The 18,597-nt window shown below is 44.8% G+C and overlaps 1 protein-coding gene across 5 annotated transcripts in view; it reads left to right on the top strand.

The window, feature by feature from the left end:
* The window catches only part of Nipped-A (Transcription-associated protein Nipped-A), a 149,885-nt gene that overhangs the window by 112,538 nt on the left and 18,750 nt on the right, over window positions 1-18,597 (top strand). For all 5 annotated transcript variants that reach the window (XM_033378556.1, XM_033378558.1, XM_033378557.1 and 2 more), the window contains 2 exons: window positions 5,310-5,438; window positions 6,417-7,631. In XM_033378556.1, the coding sequence (XP_033234447.1) occupies window positions 5,310-5,438; window positions 6,417-7,631 (1,344 nt within the window). The remainder of the gene's footprint in view (window positions 1-5,309; window positions 5,439-6,416; window positions 7,632-18,597) is intronic.

The following is an 18,597-nucleotide window of genomic DNA, read 5'->3' on the forward strand; positions in this document are numbered from 1 at the left end:
GGCTATAATAATAATACGATCCAATTCAGATTCTGCAATCTAAAAGATATAGTCATCTTCTACGATTCTGCGTTTTTTTTTTTCTCGTATCGTCGAAATTGTGGATGCCACAGATTTTTGCACTTTGTGGGGGCGGAGGTGGGCGGGGCAAAGTTTTGAAATATTTTTGTAGCAGTGACATATCACAGAAGTCTGGATCCAAAACATCGTTGCTCTAGCTCTTATAGTCTTTGAGCACTATGCGCCGAAGGGGACGGACAGACGGACAGACGGACGGACGGACTGACGGACGGACAGACAGAAATGGCTCAATCGACTCGGCTATTGATGCTGATTAAGAATATATATACTTTATGGGGTCGGAAACGATTCCTTCTGGACGTTACACACATCCACTTTTACCACAAATCTAATATACCCCAATACTCATTTTGAGTATCGGGTATAATTAACAATTAAAAGGATTTGTGCCGAATTTTACAGGAGGAATGGAAGAAAATCACCTTTCAAAAGTGCGCACGTCTTTTAGATTCAATACCAAAGCGTTGCTCCACTGTTCTTAAGCAGAAAGTTCATCTCACTCAATATTGAAGTACATTTATGAAAAATACAAGGAATTCTGGGCAAAATGTAACTTTTTTAACTATTTTTTCCAGGAAGCTTAAGTATATGAGCAGGACATTTTGGAGATGGTTTCAGATTATTATTTCAGTAATTATTTCGCTGGATATTTATTTTCATAACTTGCTTATTGTTTTACTAGAACACTGACAAATAGAACTAATTTGAGAGAAAATAGGAGCTGTAAAATAAAAACTTTTCTTGATTTTCGTTTAAATTCATTGGCTTTAATTCTTGTGGCTTAAGTCTATGAGCACCACTGTATATTATAATATCAATAAGCTGATTCAGTAAAAAGTCGAAGTCAAATCAAATTGGAGTAGAATTTTGAAATCCGAGTAAATCAATCAGCAGTCAATGTTAAATTAACTTGCAGAAAGTCAGAACTTAACGAGGGGGAACGTTGTGAGTTGCTGCGGACACCGCAACTCTACAGTTATACCCGATACTAAGTCAGTATGGCTCTCCTCCGGCAGACGCCGCTAATATTAAACGACACGCGCGACAATGCGCGCGAGAGAGACAGAAAATCAGTCTGAGCGTGACGTAACGCGCTGCGTAGCCACTGCAAATTGATTTGTTTCCTTTCGCTATAAAAATGATCTGATCTGATCCAGATTCAGCAATCTGATAGATATGGTCGCTATCTATGATTCTGCGTTTTTAGTTTTCTCGAATCTGCAATATTGTGGATGCAACAGATTTTCGTCCTTTGTGGAGGCGGAAGGGGGTGGGGCGAAATTTTGAGATATACGTTTTATAGTGAGATCTAACAGAAGTGCGGATACCAAATTTGGTTACTCTAGCTTTAATAGTCTCTGAGATTTGTGAATATCCCCAGATTTGCATCCTTTGCGGGGGCGGAAGGGGGTGTGGCGAAATTTTGAAACAAACTCGTCTCGGTCCGATATATTAGGAGTGTGGATACCAAATTTGGTTGCTCTAGCTTTTATAGTCTCTGAGATCTAGGCGCTAATGTTTTACTCTAAGCAAAGCCGCCTATGCTACGTGTGTGTTAGAGAGAGACAGGGCGAGAAAAAATGAAATTGTTTTCTTGATGCTGGCTATAATAGTAATACGATCCAATTCAGATTCTGCAGTCTAAAAGATATGGTCATTCTCTACGATTCTGCGTTTTTGGTTTTCTTGTATCTTTAAAATTGTGGATGCCACAGATTTTCGCCCTTTGTGGGGGCGGAGGTGGGCGGGGCAAAGTTTTGAAATATTTTTGTAGCAGTGACATATCACAGAAGTCTGGATCCAAAACATCGTTGCTCTAGCTCTTATAGTCTTTGAGCATTAGGCGCTGAAGGGACGGACAGACGGACGGACGGACAGACGGACAGACAGACATGGCTCAATCGACTCGGCTATTGATGCTGATCAAGAATATATATACTTTATGGGGTCGGAAACGATTCCTTCTGGACGTTACACACATCCACTTTTACCACAAATCTAATATACCCCAATACTCATTTTGAGTATCGGGTATAAAAAGTCAGAAAACGTATAAAATGGCCAACAGATGGAAAAAACTAATAATATTTTTTTTACATAATAAGTTTTCAGAATTTTTTTTACGACCTTTAAGTTTGAGCATTCTTAAAAAACTAAACGACGAAGTGGGGGACCGATTTCTCATCTTCCTCGTCGCGACAACTCCTGCAGAAGTCATTGTGAGGTATTGGCAGTCTAGAGGCGTCAGTGCCGATCTTTCAGTGTCCCGTGAAGGATCGAGTAACTGTAGAGCTCAAATATGTCTTTATAGCTCCGCCTAGCGCTTTTTCAATCGTTATGGCCATATCATCTCCTGTTTGCCTTTTGCTCAAATATTTCGTGCGTGGGAAGCCGAAGCCTACGATGCCAAAGGCATCGCTACTTGCCCCCTCTCTGCTAAAAGAGAAATTGTAGCCTGTCTAGCTCATCGGTGGCATAATTCCCATCGACGCTCCTATATCCGGGGACCCATATAAGGAAGAAATCTAATTGCTGTGCGATCTCCTGCAGAGACCTGCAGCAGTCATTTACAGTCGCTAAGTTTGACGATATTTATCCTGAAGCTGTAATAGCTGCTCGGCTGTCCTAGAAGACGCACACCAAGTGATTGTCTAGGCGTAGTTTGGAGGCAATGGAAATGGCCTCTTTGATTGCCTCAACCTCCGCTTGAAACACACTAAAGTGATCTGGGAGCCTAAAGCAGTAACTGATATTTATCTCGTTACAGTAAACTCCACTATCTAGCTTTGTGCCATCAGTGCAGAAGTGGACTGCATTTGCAGGTCCTGGTTCGCCTATCTCCCAGTCCTCCCTAGGTGGGATGGATACCTGGAAAGGCGGCGAGAGGTGGTCCCTAGGGTTACAGTAATCTGTCCTCTCTGGTAATTGCGGTAGTCTTGTCAGGATTCCCGAGTGACCAAACGCGGATGCTTTCCATAGTTTGGCTTCCCTTATTCTGAGGGCGGAAAGTGTTTCAACCTTCTTTCTCATGAGGTCTACGGGAAGGAGGTCCAGCATGGTATCGAGGTCTTCACTTGGGCCATGCGTTGAACTCTGCTGAGTTTATTGAGGCATGTCCTTCTGTCTAAGGCTGGCCACCATACCACCACTCCATAGAGCATGATCGGTCGTATGATGGCGGTGCAGAGCCACCGGACTATATAAGGGGTTCTCTATTTTAGTCCGATGGTTTTTCTGCAAGTATAGAAGGCTACTGTGGCTTTCTTTACTCTTTCCAGTCGAGCTATCGACGATAAGGCCAAGATACTTGGCGTTGTTGCTAAAGACTAGCGCTTCCCCACATAGTTTTGGGGGAATCAGTGCCGAAACTGTACTTCCTAGACGGATTGACACCTAGACCGCATTTGTCTGCCCATTTTGACGTCTTCATGCCTTGTCAAGCACTCACACAGCGTCTACGGAAATTTACCAGAGAATGCTACGCCACCACGCGGCAGCCACCCCCCTCTATCTTCCACAGCAGTTCGATCACTGCCACGTTCCATAGGAGGGGCGGGAACACTCCGCCCTGCGGTATGGTGGATGTTGACGTCCCCAGTGATGCCTCAACCGTCCTGCATTGTAGTATCTGATCGATCAGGCTCACCGTCCGGGAGTCAACCTCCAGGTCCGTCAGTGCACTTGTGATGGCGGGCGAGAGGATGTTATTAAAGCCGCATTCTATGTCGAGGATGGCTACTAGGGTGTAATTCTTTCGATGGATCTTCCATTCCGATAGGCATATGCTTTGAGTCGGAGATTAGATTAGGTGGAATACTCGGAATACTCGCCCCAGGAGCCGTTCCATCGTCTTCAGAAGGAAGGACGATAGGCTAACGGGTCTGAAATCTTTTGGCGCAGTGTGCGAAAGCTTGTCTGTTTTGGGAATGAATACGACTCTGAAGCCAGATGTAAGGGATGCACCAGTTGAAGAATTACATTAAATTATTTTGAGCCAAATAATGCCTTTTTGTCCAGCGTGTATCAGTTGGGCAGGGATAATGTCATCTGGCCCATCTAATCTTTTGATCGCCTAGGAAATTTTCCGGCTTAGCAGGTTCTTGATATCACTTGAGGTAATAGAAGTAGCCGCGAAATAGTTTGGTCTGTAGTTTGGTCATCGCAGCCAGGGCAGTGGGTGTTAAGGAGGAGATATAGCGACTCATTGCTGCAGGAGTGTCAGTGACATTCCTCAGGTTGACCTCCATCATAGTGTTGTCGTGGTTGCTTTCTGGAGAATCCAACTCCTCCCCGACCTTGATGAGCCTGAGACCCCTTGCTATGTCGCTTTTGTCCGACACGTGCCCTTCAGGAAGTTGTCCCACACCATAGACGCTACGTTGAACATCGCAAGCTTAGCCTCCAAGCTCGGGGCCTCATGGGGCTCCAGGTATGGCTCGACTTCCGGCTGCGTGCCCCTTGATTCAGATTTGTACGGACTATGACTACCTTTTTGTAGCCATAGTCCATAGTCTGGCCCTTAGTTTGCTGGGAATGTCCTCCCATTTTAGAGGGCCGCCGAGGGAGCATCTTGGCAGGCGATGGCTTTCACTCTGCCTTGGTGCCACCCAGCGTCCTCACACTTGGGCGGTGGTCCTCCGTTCTCCTCGAACTTCTGGTGGAAATGGTGCTGGAGCTCGTTTTTCACGAGGTGCCACTTGTCTTGAGGAATCTGGCCATCCATGTAGCCTCTGTCTATGACGCCAATGAGTCTTTTTCCTCTCGCCACTCTGCAAACGAGGGGTTCCTCAGCTTGGTTTTCGACCTCTTGGCATGTTGGACTTGCGTGATGATGATTTCGCGGAGCGTTGCCGCTTGCTTGGGGCCTTAACTGCGCCCATGCCAACTTTGGCTAGCTGGCTAGCTAGCTCGTGACCCCTTTATCCTAGGGTATTAAGCATATCCGTCTATCCCCCTTTAACACCCGATGGCTGACACCCAAAATTCATGACAAATTTTTCCAACTCCAAGTCTACCAGAAAAAATAAGTTTGATGCCAGTGTTGAGGTAGGAAATGGTAGGAGCAAAATGCGAACATTAATCATTTGAAGTGTCAAAAGGTTTCCAATGTACATTGGTTTAATCGCCGCCGACAAAGGCAATAAAGTAGTAACTATGGAGTGGCATATTTTATACATACTTTTTAATACATACAGATATAACAATTTTGTTTATGTTTACTTTTATAGATTGGGCGTCTTTATCCACAAGCGGTCTATTTTCCAATACGGACGTTATATTTGACTTTAAAGATTGAGCAACGCGAGAAGCATAAATCAGCCGAACAGGCCGTATTTGCTGGAAAAACATTAAACTCAGTAAGTTATATTTATAATATAAATTTTGTATCTCTTCTCGTAAAATATGGTGTAGTGTCTACCCTAGAGTAAGACCAAATAAGGGTTGACTCTTACGGGGTGTCTGGAAAAAATACTCAAATTTACGGAATCATTTGGAAAAGAACTAAAAAAGATCCGGTCAACTCTATTTTTTCGAATTCGTCTTTCGCTCAAGCAAACACCGATTTTTACACTCCTTTCTTGTTATTGTTTTTAACTGAGAATTTTGTTACGAGCTGAAGACAAAATTGTCTTTTGCGTACTTGTAAGTGGCATATGTAAATTGTTAAATAACCCAACGAAAACACAAAAAGTGTTCTGCTCAGTGAGGGAGCGAGCGTGCGTGTATTTGTTCTGTTTTGTCAGTGACCAGACCCTAAAGGAAAAAACTTTATACTGTTATTTGCAAGCTATCCTTAGAATACATTAGAATCCATTTCAGAAATGTTTGTAATCCATTTATGAGCCTATATTTTTTCCCAGGCTATGTTACCCAAGCGTTAATGACAAACCACTTCCTAAATCCGCCACATGTGCATTTTCAACTATCACCATGCCAACAAACAATAAAAGTCAATAAAAACACATTTTCTTTTGTCTTGAAATATCAGCCCGATTATATTTTTGAATTTATTCAAACTTAATATAAGTACAAGTCTTTCTTACATATTGAACTATCTAAAAAATCCCAGAGAAATGGACCAATGTTCCAAGCGACATAAATAATAAATCAAAAGAGATAAATAAATTTAAGAGACATCAATGCCCAACATTCGTCGCTGTTTTTGTGCCGTGCGAATACTGGGTTTCTTTAATTTTCTTGAAAGATAAGTCGATTGTAAAAGTAAAAATCCACTTTGTTCGTTTTAAATGGAAATGCCTATATGTAAAACTAACCAAGCTTATTAATGTAAATAAAAAAAAATGTTTCATTTGTTTTTATTTTTTTTTTTTTAGAATTTGGAGACCATTTCTTCGAGTTGCGGTAGAGGTAATCAAGGCACTACTCCTTCAGTTAACCCTATTAAAGCAACTCCCCCTATGTGGCGATGCTCTAAGGTAATGCAATTGCAACGAGAAGTGCATCCAACAATTCTGAGTTCTTTGGAAGGCATAGTTGATCAAATGGTTTGGTTTCGGGAGAGTTGGACCGAAGAGGTTCTTCGACAACTGCGCCAAGGCTTAATAAAGTGCTATGCTATAGCATTTGAGAATAGAAATACAGTCGTCAATGCAACCATAACCCCCCATACATTACACTTCGTTAAAAAGCTAGGATCCACATTTGGCATTGGGATTGAAAATGTCCCGGGCTCTGTAACATCATCTATATCTAATTCTGCCGCCTCAGAATCCCTAGCACGGAGGGCCCAAGTAACCTTTCAGGATCCGGTATTTCAGAAAATGAAGGAACAATTTACGAATGATTTTGATTTTTCAAAACCCGGCGCTATGAAATTGCACAATTTAATAACTAAATTAAAAACCTGGATTAAGGTTTTGGAAACCAAGGTTAAAAAATTACCGACTTCGTTTTTGATAGAAGACAAGTGTAGATTTTTATCAAACTTTAGCCAGAAAACCGCTGAAGTTGAACTTCCTGGAGAGTTATTGATTCCTTCATCTTCACATTATTATGTAAGAATCGCAAGATTTATGCCACGTGTGGAAATAGTTCAAAAGAACAATACTGCTGCACGAAGGCTATATATCAGAGGCACAAATGGAAAAATCTATCCTTATTTAGTAGTCCTGGATTCTGGACTTGGCGATGCTCGACGTGAAGAGCGAGTATTGCAATTAAAGAGAATGTTAAATTATTACCTAGAGAAGCAAAAAGAGACAAGCCGGCGTTTTTTAAATATAACAGTACCTCGTGTTGTCCCCATATCGCCACAGATGCGATTGGCTGAAGATAATCCCAATAGTATCTCACTAATAAAAATCTTCAAGAAATGCTGTCATAAAATGAAAATTGACTATGATATGCCAATTGTTAAATATTATGAGCGCCTTTCTGAAGTCCAGGCTAGAGGAACTCAAACGACACATACAATTTTAAGAGAAATATTCTCCGAAATTCAATGGACTATGGTCCCAAAAACTTTACTTAAAGATTGGGCATTGAAGACATTTTCGGCAGCTACGGATTTTTGGCATTTTAGAAAAATGGTAAGTAGCTAATCAGATTTATGATTTATTAAAAAATTGTTGCTTTCTAATTTTGATTTAATTAATTAATTATTTGACAACAAAAAATTTATAAAAATAGTTCGTCTTTTTTTTCTATTCTCACACCAACACAAGCCGTTTCGTTTCGCTTACCTCTGCTTCCCTTCAGCAGTTTGGTAGATATGGCCAGTCTCCATGGCTCTACGTTTTCAGTTTTCTCGTATCTTCAAATTTGTGTATGCCATAGATTTTCGACTTTTGGACGAAATTTTGAAATACAGTTATAACAGTGCATTATCACAGTAGTCTGGTTAAAAAATTTTCTTCTAGGCGTTACCCACATCAGCTTTCCCAAAAAGTCTAGTGCATCCCTATACTTTTTTAGTACTTTATTTTCAAAATTCGGAGTGATAATAAACCGTAAAGATGAAAGCATCGTAGCACCGGCGGCTTTTGACGTTTTTGTGAATTTAAATGGGAACTTTTGATTTTTTCTCCTTGAAATGTGGTGAATTTATTAAACTTCTTATATAAAAACAGTCAAAAAAAATCTTTAAGTCGTCAAATGAACCATCGCGCGAGTGCTTATGTGATTTTAAAGTCCTCGAGAGTCGAATGCTCCAGAATTTGCGTCAGGTCATCCGTGCTGTAATGAGACATAAGATGAGCTTGGATTCCTTTCCGTACGAGTAAGGCGGTTCTTTTCCTGCTTACTGCTTGAGTAGAGAAGGTTGTACTTTGAGAACTTTAGTCCGGTCACTTAGTTGCCTGACACAACCCATGGCTCCTGGACTAAAGCTATGTCCTCGGGCCCTTGCTCCATGACAATGAGGAGCTTCTCCGACGCTATTTTGCTCTTATGAAGGTTGAGCTGCAGCATCCTTAGTGTCAGCCTCACACGACGGTTTGACTATTACTGTCAGGTCACCGTCCTCCTATTCCTCAGAGTCTTCCAGCGCAAGACCCTAGGCGGCCTTCACTGTGGTTTCCAGATCTAGTTCTTTCTCCACCTCGCCTGCCTGCAGGGTATGCAGAACTTCGTCTTCGGGGTGGCGCTTTTTAAGACGCAGGTAGGCACTACCTACGCCTCACGCCATCTTCACGAACTGGGGATACAGAAGGTCCTCTGCCTCCTTCCTGATCTAGAGGATCACATTCTGACCCCTCCTCCTCAATCAGAACAATGCAGTCTGCCGTTGGCACGTCTGGGTTCTGCCTCTGTAGCAGCTTCGTCGTTGCATTTGAGGATCTTGACGCCTTTCAGCCATCCTGCTCCATCGAACGTGGGCATGTGAGCGCTGGGGTCCTCCTCCTTTCGCGAGAAGAGAGATTCGACAAGCTGCGCGTGGACTAGCTTCCACTGCACCACAATGGCAGCCTCGCTCATGGCCTTGGGAGATATCGTCGTTCTTTTTCGTTGCGACCAGACGCGTTTTTGTTTTGCGCACCGCTCTTTTTCCTTTTGCTTTTGCACAAACAACCGGTGTTTTCGTAAATATTCCTCGAGTGCCTGCCTTTTTATTTGTGTTATTAAACTTATTATTAAACTTTTTATTTTTCGACGTCGGCTTGTCGTGTTTGTATTGTCGTGAGTACGCATTAAATTGCATTACAGTCCGCTCTCGTCTTGTAGCTTTTGTTGCACTATCACTCTTTCCCTATTACCTAAACTTAAATAACTGTTATTTCTCTCTCGATCTCGTAACTTCCTGTTCAGTAGCTCTCTCTCTCATTAGCTGCTGCTGCAACTGCTCTCCTCTCCTCCTATTAGCGTCTGTCTGGCACACTGGTCTGATAGCCATTTTTATTAAAATATTATTTGATTTTAATTTTGTTAACATTTTTTATTATGGAGTTTTCTGTTGTATGTGCTAAAAAATCATGCAATAAGCAGATCACCCACTATCATCACTATTTGTTTTGAAAATGTATTTGATCTTATTTTTGTTCATGAATGTTCTACTTCTTCGACTAGTTAAGCCGGTGTTTTCACCGGGTTCAGACGGGGTTCCAGGTTGTTACAAAAAATTATAGAGTTAAAGCATCCGGTATTCCTAAAATGATTGGGAATGTTTTAACTTTGCACTTGCAACGTCACTGCAAGTCATTAATATCTCCAACTCAACATGGTTTTATAAAGCGGCGATCAACCACCACGAGCTTGTTAGAGTTTACCTCTTTCATTATTGAAGGCTTTCAAAGTAACTTACAGACGGATGTTATTTACAACGACTTTAGTAAAGCAAACGACTCTGTAAACCATTCCCTTCTAGCACACAAACTTGTCCTTTTAGGGTTCCCGCCCAAGCTCCTGAGATGGATTTCTAGCTATCTTTGTTCCAGGTCTCAAAGAGCTCTCTTCAAAAACTACCTCTCTTCACCAGTAAAGGTTTCTTCGGGAGTACCACAGGGCAGCCATCTAGGCCCCCTACTCACATACTCTCGAGTACCTATGTATGCGGATGATGTTAAACTCTGTGTCCAGTATAAAGACATTTCATTTCATTCTCGCTTGCAATCCGATCTCAATAACTTTCAGGCATGGTGTTGTGAACATTTGTTACACCTTAATGCCCCGAAATGCAAAGTAATGGCTGTTTGTATTGGGGCGGGCGAAGCTCAATTCTCCAATATCAAAATTGTTGATCCAGGGAACCTCCTAGTGGCCGTCGCAAGAAATGCAAAAGATCGTTGTGTTTCGTGGTAGATATATGTCGCTGTGTATTTGGTTCGGGGGTCGCGCGGTAGATCGGCCGTTTGAATCGGGGGTGAAAGCGTAACTAACTCTAAGTCTTGTGCTCTAAGCTTGATGCTGCGGTGAGCGCCGTGTGGATCGTGTAGTGTCGATCGTAGATTTTCCGAGTGCCCCTCCGAGCGCGCGAGAGCGAGCTGGGACCGGAGTTAGTACAGTGCGCAGCAATTATCTGCGGCTGCACTGAACATCCTCCACCCCCTTGCAGGATTGCAAGGCTGAGTGCACGCCCCCGGCAGGATCCATCCAAACACGGTGCTCTGAGCCACCGGCAGGCCGTTCTCACGCGCAAGAAACCCGGGCTGGATCACCTTCGGGTAAACGTTCGCTCCCAAGATGAGCGAGTTTGTGGCCGATCGATGGAATTGCTCATCGGCAAGCCTCAGGTCGCCGAACCGCGCCCGGACGGAATCGCTCAGATGTCGGATCGGCGTGCGGTCTTCAACCGGAAGTCGCCAATTTTGGCGCGGATCATCGCCGTACACACTTTCTCGTCCCCTACACGGGTGGTGGGCAACTTGAAGGTGCTGGCCAAGGAGTCGTCAATGCAGCTCACCGGCGTGCATGGGTCGATGAGCGCCGCCGTCTCGAAGTTTTTGGAACCCGTATCCAGGACCACCAGTGCCGTCGGGAGGAGGTTGAGGCTTCGATGTTATAGAAGTGAGTCAACTGAAGGTGCTGGGGTCCCTGCCTCGGGGCGGCTCACGGGGAGACTCGGGCGGCGTTCAGCTTGGGACCCTGGAGAAGCAGTCGATGGTGTTGCGGTCCCCGCAACTCTCGGCACACCCCGCCACTGCGACAATCCTTGCCAGAGTGTTCGTGGGCCAGGCAGTTCCCGCAATATTTGTTAATGAGGACGGCTTAATGAGAGGCTCCGGCCTCTTCTCGGGGCTCAGGCGAAGGAAATGGTGACAGGTCCGTAGCGGATGCACTCCTCGGCAGACCCGGCAACGGTAAGAGTTGATTCCTCGATCACGTCGGCGCTCCGTGGTGCGGTTGAGGCGGATCCGTGGGGCCATGTCCAGATGAGGATGGAACTATGGTGGAGTAGAGAAGTCGAAGAAGTATTAGTACGGAGCTGTGAATGGGACGATTTTGATCTAATTTTGATTTAATTAATTAATTATTTGACAACAAAAAATTTATAAAAATCGTTCGTCTTTTTTTTCTATTCTCACACCAACACAAGCCGTTTCGTTTCGCTTACCTCTGCTTCCCTTCAGCAGTTTGGTAGATATGGCCAGTCTCCATGGCTCTACGTTTTCAGTTTTCTCGTATCTTCAAATTTGTGTATGCCATAGATTTTCGACTTTTGGACGAAATTTTGAAATACAGTTATAACAGTGCATTATCACAGTAGTCTGGTTAAAAAATTTTCTTCTAGGCGTTACCCACATCAGCTTTCCCAAAAAGTCTAGTGCATCCCTATACTTTTTTAGTACTTTATTTTCAAAATTCGGAGTGATAATAAACCGTAAAGATGAAAGCATCGTAGCACCGGCGGCTTTTGACGTTTTTGTGAATTTAAATGGGAACTTTTGATTTTTTCTCCTTGAAATGTGGTGAATTTATTAAACTTCTTATATAAAAACAGTCAAAAAAAATCTTTAAGTCGTCAAATGAACCATCGCGCGAGTGCTTATGTGATTTTAAAGTCCTCGAGAGTCGAATGCTCCAGAATTTGCGTCAGGTCATCCGTGCTGTAATGAGACATAAGATGAGCTTGGATTCCTTTCCGTACGAGTAAGGCGGTTCTTTTCCTGCTTACTGCTTGAGTAGAGAAGGTTGTACTTTGAGAACTTTAGTCCGGTCACTTAGTTGCCTGACACAACCCATGGCTCCTGGACTAAAGCTATGTCCTCGGGCCCTTGCTCCATGACAATGAGGAGCTTCTCCGACGCTATTTTGCTCTTATGAAGGTTGAGCTGCAGCATCCTTAGTGTCAGCCTCACACGACGGTTTGACTATTACTGTCAGGTCACCGTCCTCCTATTCCTCAGAGTCTTCCAGCGCAAGACCCTAGGCGGCCTTCACTGTGGTTTCCAGATCTAGTTCTTTCTCCACCTCGCCTGCCTGCAGGGTATGCAGAACTTCGTCTTCGGGGTGGCGCTTTTTAAGACGCAGGTAGGCACTACCTACGCCTCACGCCATCTTCACGAACTGGGGATACAGAAGGTCCTCTGCCTCCTTCCTGATCTAGAGGATCACATTCTGACCCCTCCTCCTCAATCAGAACAATGCAGTCTGCCGTTGGCACGTCTGGGTTCTGCCTCTGTAGCAGCTTCGTCGTTGCATTTGAGGATCTTGACGCCTTTCAGCCATCCTGCTCCATCGAACGTGGGCATGTGAGCGCTGGGGTCCTCCTCCTTTCGCGAGAAGAGAGATTCGACAAGCTGCGCGTGGACTAGCTTCCACTGCACCACAATGGCAGCCTCGCTCATGGCCTTGGGAGATATCGTCGTTCTTTTTCGTTGCGACCAGACGCGTTTTTGTTTTGCGCACCGCTCTTTTTCCTTTTGCTTTTGCACAAACAACCGGTGTTTTCGTAAATATTCCGCGAGTGCCTGCCTTTTTATTTGTGTTATTAAACTTATTATTAAACTTTTTATTTTTCGACGTCGGCTTGTCGTGTTTGTATTGTCGTGAGTACGCATTAAATTGCATAACAGTCCTCTCTCGTCTTGTAGCTTTTGTTGCACTATCACTCTTTCCCTATTACCTAAACTTAAATAACTGTTATTTCTCTCTCGATCTCGTAACTTCCTGTTCAGTAGCTCTCTCTCTCATTAGCTGCTGCTGCAACTGCTCTCCTCTCCTCCTATTAGCGTCTGTCTGGCACACTGGTCTGATAGCCATTTTTATTAAAATATTATTTGATTTTAATTTTGTTAACATTTTTTATTATGGAGTTTTCTGTTGTATGTGCTAAAAAATCATGCAATAAGCAGATCACCCACTATCATCACTATTTGTTTTGAAAATGTATTTGATCTTATTTTTGTTCATGAATGTTCTACTTCTTCGACTAGTTAAGCCGGTGTTTTCACCGGGTTCAGACGGGGTTCCAGGTTGTTACAAAAAATTATAGAGTTAAAGCATCCGGTATTCCTAAAATGATTGGGAATGTTTTAACTTTGCACTTGCAACGTCACTGCAAGTCATTAATATCTCCAACTCAACATGGTTTTATAAAGCGGCGATCAACCACCACGAGCTTGTTAGAGTTTACCTCTTTCATTATTGAAGGCTTTCAAAGTAACTTACAGACGGATGTTATTTACAACGACTTTAGTAAAGCAAACGACTCTGTAAACCATTCCCTTCTAGCACACAAACTTGTCCTTTTAGGGTTCCCGCCCAAGCTCCTGAGATGGATTTCTAGCTATCTTTGTTCCAGGTCTCAAAGAGCTCTCTTCAAAAACTACCTCTCTTCACCAGTAAAGGTTTCTTCGGGAGTACCACAGGGCAGCCATCTAGGCCCCCTACTCACATACTCTCGAGTACCTATGTATGCGGATGATGTTAAACTCTGTGTCCAGTATAAAGACATTTCATTTCATTCTCGCTTGCAATCCGATCTCAATAACTTTCAGGCATGGTGTTGTGAACATTTGTTACACCTTAATGCCCCGAAATGCAAAGTAATGGCTGTTTGTATTGGGGCGGGCGAAGCTCAATTCTCAAATATCAAAATTGTTGATCCAGGGAACCTCCTAGTGGCCGTCGCAAGAAATGCAAAAGATCGTTGTGTTTCGTGGTAGATATATGTCGCTGTGTATTTGGTTCGGGGGTCGCGCGGTAGATCGGCCGTTTGAATCGGGGGTGAAAGCGTAACTAACTCTAAGTCTTGTGCTCTAAGCTTGATGCTGCGGTGAGCGCCGTGTGGATCGTGTAGTGTCGATCGTAGATTTTCCGAGTGCCCCTCCGAGCGCGCGAGAGCGAGCTGGGACCGGAGTTAGTACAGTGCGCAGCAATTATCTGCGGCTGCACTGAACATCCTCCACCCCCTTGCAGGATTGCAAGGCTGAGTGCACGCCCCCGGCAGGATCCATCCAAACACGGTGCTCTGAGCCACCGGCAGGCCGTTCTCACGCGCAAGAAACCCGGGCTGGATCACCTTCGGGTAAACGTTCGCTCCCAAGATGAGCGAGTTTGTGGCCGATCGATGGAATTGCTCATCGGCAAGCCTCAGGTCGCCGAACCGCGCCCGGACGGAATCGCTCAGATGTCGGATCGGCGTGCGGTCTTCAACCGGAAGTCGCCAATTTTGGCGCGGATCATCGCCGTACACACTTTCTCGTCCCCTACACGGGTGGTGGGCAACTTGAAGGTGCTGGCCAAGGAGTCGTCAATGCAGCTCACCGGCGTGCATGGGTCGATGAGCGCCGCCGTCTCGAAGTTTTTGGAACCCGTATCCAGGACCACCAGTGCCGTCGGGAGGAGGTTGAGGCTTCGATGTTATAGAAGTGAGTCAACTGAAGGTGCTGGGGTCCCTGCCTCGGGGCGGCTCACGGGGAGACTCGGGCGGCGTTCAGCTTGGGACCCTGGAGAAGCAGTCGATGGTGTTGCGGTCCCCGCAACTCTCGGCACACCCCGCCACTGCGACAATCCTTGCCAGAGTGTTCGTGGGCCAGGCAGTTCCCGCAATATTTGTTAATGAGGACGGCTTAATGAGAGGCTCCGGCCTCTTCTCGGGGCTCAGGCGAAGGAAATGGTGACAGGTCCGTAGCGGATGCACTCCTCGGCAGACCCGGCAACGGTAAGAGTTGATTCCTCGATCACGTCGGCGCTCCGTGGTGCGGTTGAGGCGGATCCGTGGGGCCATGTCCAGATGAGGATGGAACTATGGTGGAGTAGAGAAGTCGAAGAAGTATTAGTACGGAGCTGTGAATGGGACGATTTTGATCTAATTTTGATTTAATTAATTAATTATTTGACAACAAAAAATTTATAAAAATCGTTCGTCTTTTTTTTCTATTCTCACACCAACACAAGCCGTTTCGTTTCGCTTACCTCTGCTTCCCTTCAGCAGTTTGGTAGATATGGCCAGTCTCCATGGCTCTACGTTTTCAGTTTTCTCGTATCTTCAAATTTGTGTATGCCATAGATTTTCGACTTTTGGACGAAATTTTGAAATACAGTTATAACAGTGCATTATCACAGTAGTCTGGTTAAAAAATTTTCTTCTAGGCGTTACCCACATCAGCTTTCCCAAAAAGTCTAGTGCATCCCTATACTTTTTTAGTACTTTATTTTCAAAATTCGGAGTGATAATAAACCGTAAAGATGAAAGCATCGTAGCACCGGCGGCTTTTGACGTTTTTGTGAATTTAAATGGGAACTTTTGATTTTTTCTCCTTGAAATGTGGTGAATTTATTAAACTTCTTATATAAAAACAGTAAAAAAAAATCTTTAAGTCGTCAAATGAACCATCGCGCGAGTGCTTATGTGATTTTAAAGTCCTCGAGAGTCGAATGCTCCAGAATTTGCGTCAGGTCATCCGTGCTGTAATGAGACATAAGATGAGCTTGGATTCCTTTCCGTACGAGTAAGGCGGTTCTTTTCCTGCTTACTGCTTGAGTAGAGAAGGTTGTACTTTGAGAACTTTAGTCCGGTCACTTAGTTGCCTGACACAACCCATGGCTCCTGGACTAAAGCTATGTCCTCGGGCCCTTGCTCCATGACAATGAGGAGCTTCTCCGACGCTATTTTGCTCTTATGAAGGTTGAGCTGCAGCATCCTTAGTGTCAGCCTCACACGACGGTTTGACTATTACTGTCAGGTCACCGTCCTCCTATTCCTCAGAGTCTTCCAGCGCAAGACCCTAGGCGGCCTTCACTGTGGTTTCCAGATCTAGTTCTTTCTCCACCTCGCCTGCCTGCAGGGTATGCAGAACTTCGTCTTCGGGGTGGCGCTTTTTAAGACGCAGGTAGGCACTACCTACGCCTCACGCCATCTTCACGAACTGGGGATACAGAAGGTCCTCTGCCTCCTTCCTGATCTAGAGGATCACATTCTGACCCCTCCTCCTCAATCAGAACAATGCAGTCTGCCGTTGGCACGTCTGGGTTCTGCCTCTGTAGCAGCTTCGTCGTTGCATTTGAGGATCTTGACGCCTTTCAGCCATCCTGCTCCATCGAACGTGGGCATGTGAGCGCTGGGGTCCTCCTCCTTTCGCGAGAAGAGAGATTCGACAAGCTGCGCGTGGACTAGCTTCCACTGCACCACAATGGCAGCCTCGCTCATGGCCTTGGGAGATATCGTCGTTCTTTTTCGTTGCGACCAGACGCGTTTTTGTTTTGCGCACCGCTCTTTTTCCTTTTGCTTTTGCACAAACAACCGGTGTTTTCGTAAATATTCCGCGAGTGCCTGCCTTTTTATTTGTGTTATTAAACTTATTATTAAACTTTTTATTTTTCGACGTCGGCTTGTCGTGTTTGTATTGTCGTGAGTACGCATTAAATTGCATAACAGTCCTCTCTCGTCTTGTAGCTTTTGTTGCACTATCACTCTTTCCCTATTACCTAAACTTAAATAACTGTTATTTCTCTCTCGATCTCGTAACTTCCTGTTCAGTAGCTCTCTCTCTCATTAGCTGCTGCTGCAACTGCTCTCCTCTCCTCCTATTAGCGTCTGTCTGGCACACTGGTCTGATAGCCATTTTTATTAAAATATTATTTGATTTTAATTTTGTTAACATTTTTTATTATGGAGTTTTCTGTTGTATGTGCTAAAAAATCATGCAATAAGCAGATCACCCACTATCATCACTATTTGTTTTGAAAATGTATTTGATCTTATTTTTGTTCATGAATGTTCTACTTCTTCGACTAGTTAAGCCGGTGTTTTCACCGGGTTCAGACGGGGTTCCAGGTTGTTACAAAAAATTATAGAGTTAAAGCATCCGGTATTCCTAAAATGATTGGGAATGTTTTAACTTTGCACTTGCAACGTCACTGCAAGTCATTAATATCTCCAACTCAACATGGTTTTATAAAGCGGCGATCAACCACCACGAGCTTGTTAGAGTTTACCTCTTTCATTATTGAAGGCTTTCAAAGTAACTTACAGACGGATGTTATTTACAACGACTTTAGTAAAGCAAACGACTCTGTAAACCATTCCCTTCTAGCACACAAACTTGTCCTTTTAGGGTTCCCGCCCAAGCTCCTGAGATGGATTTCTAGCTATCTTTGTTCCAGGTCTCAAAGAGCTCTCTTCAAAAACTACCTCTCTTCACCAGTAAAGGTTTCTTCGGGAGTACCACAGGGCAGCCATCTAGGCCCCCTACTCACATACTCTCGAGTACCTATGTATGCGGATGATGTTAAACTCTGTGTCCAGTATAAAGACATTTCATTTCATTCTCGCTTGCAATCCGATCTCAATAACTTTCAGGCATGGTGTTGTGAACATTTGTTACACCTTAATGCCCCGAAATGCAAAGTAATGGCTGTTTGTATTGAGGCGGGCGAAGCTCAATTCTCAAATATCAAAATTGTTGATCCAGGGAACCTCCTAGTGGCCGTCGCAAGAAATGCAAAAGATCGTTGTGTTTCGTGGTAGATATATGTCGCTGTGTATTTGGTTCGGGGGTCGCGCGGTAGATCGGCCGTTTGAATCGGGGGTGAAAGCGTAACTAACTCTAAGTCTTGTGCTCTAAGCTTGATGCTGCGGTGAGCGCCGTGTGGATCGTGTAGTGTCGATCGTAGATTTTCCGAGTGCCCCTCCGAGCGCGCGAGAGCGAGCTGGGACCGGAGTTAGTACAGTGCGCAGCAATTATCTGCGGCTGCACTGAACATCCTCCACCCCCTTGCAGGATTGCAAGGCTGAGTGCACGCCCCCGGCAGGATCCATCCAAACACGGTGCTCTGAGCCACCGGCAGGCCGTTCTCACGCGCAAGAAACCCGGGCTGGATCACCTTCGGGTAAACGTTCGCTCCCAAGATGAGCGAGTTTGTGGCCGATCGATGGAATTGCTCATCGGCAAGCCTCAGGTCGCCGAACCGCGCCCGGACGGAATCGCTCAGATGTCGGATCGGCGTGCGGTCTTCAACCGGAAGTCGCCAATTTTGGCGCGGATCATCGCCGTACACACTTTCTCGTCCCCTACACGGGTGGTGGGCAACTTGAAGGTGCTGGCCAAGGAGTCGTCAATGCAGCTCACCGGCGTGCATGGGTCGATGAGCGCCGCCGTCTCGAAGTTTTTGGAA

Source organism: Drosophila pseudoobscura, chromosome 3 (genome assembly GCF_009870125.1).
Source record: "Drosophila pseudoobscura strain MV-25-SWS-2005 chromosome 3, UCI_Dpse_MV25, whole genome shotgun sequence".
Classification (NCBI taxonomy): Eukaryota; Metazoa; Arthropoda; class Insecta; order Diptera; family Drosophilidae; genus Drosophila; species Drosophila pseudoobscura.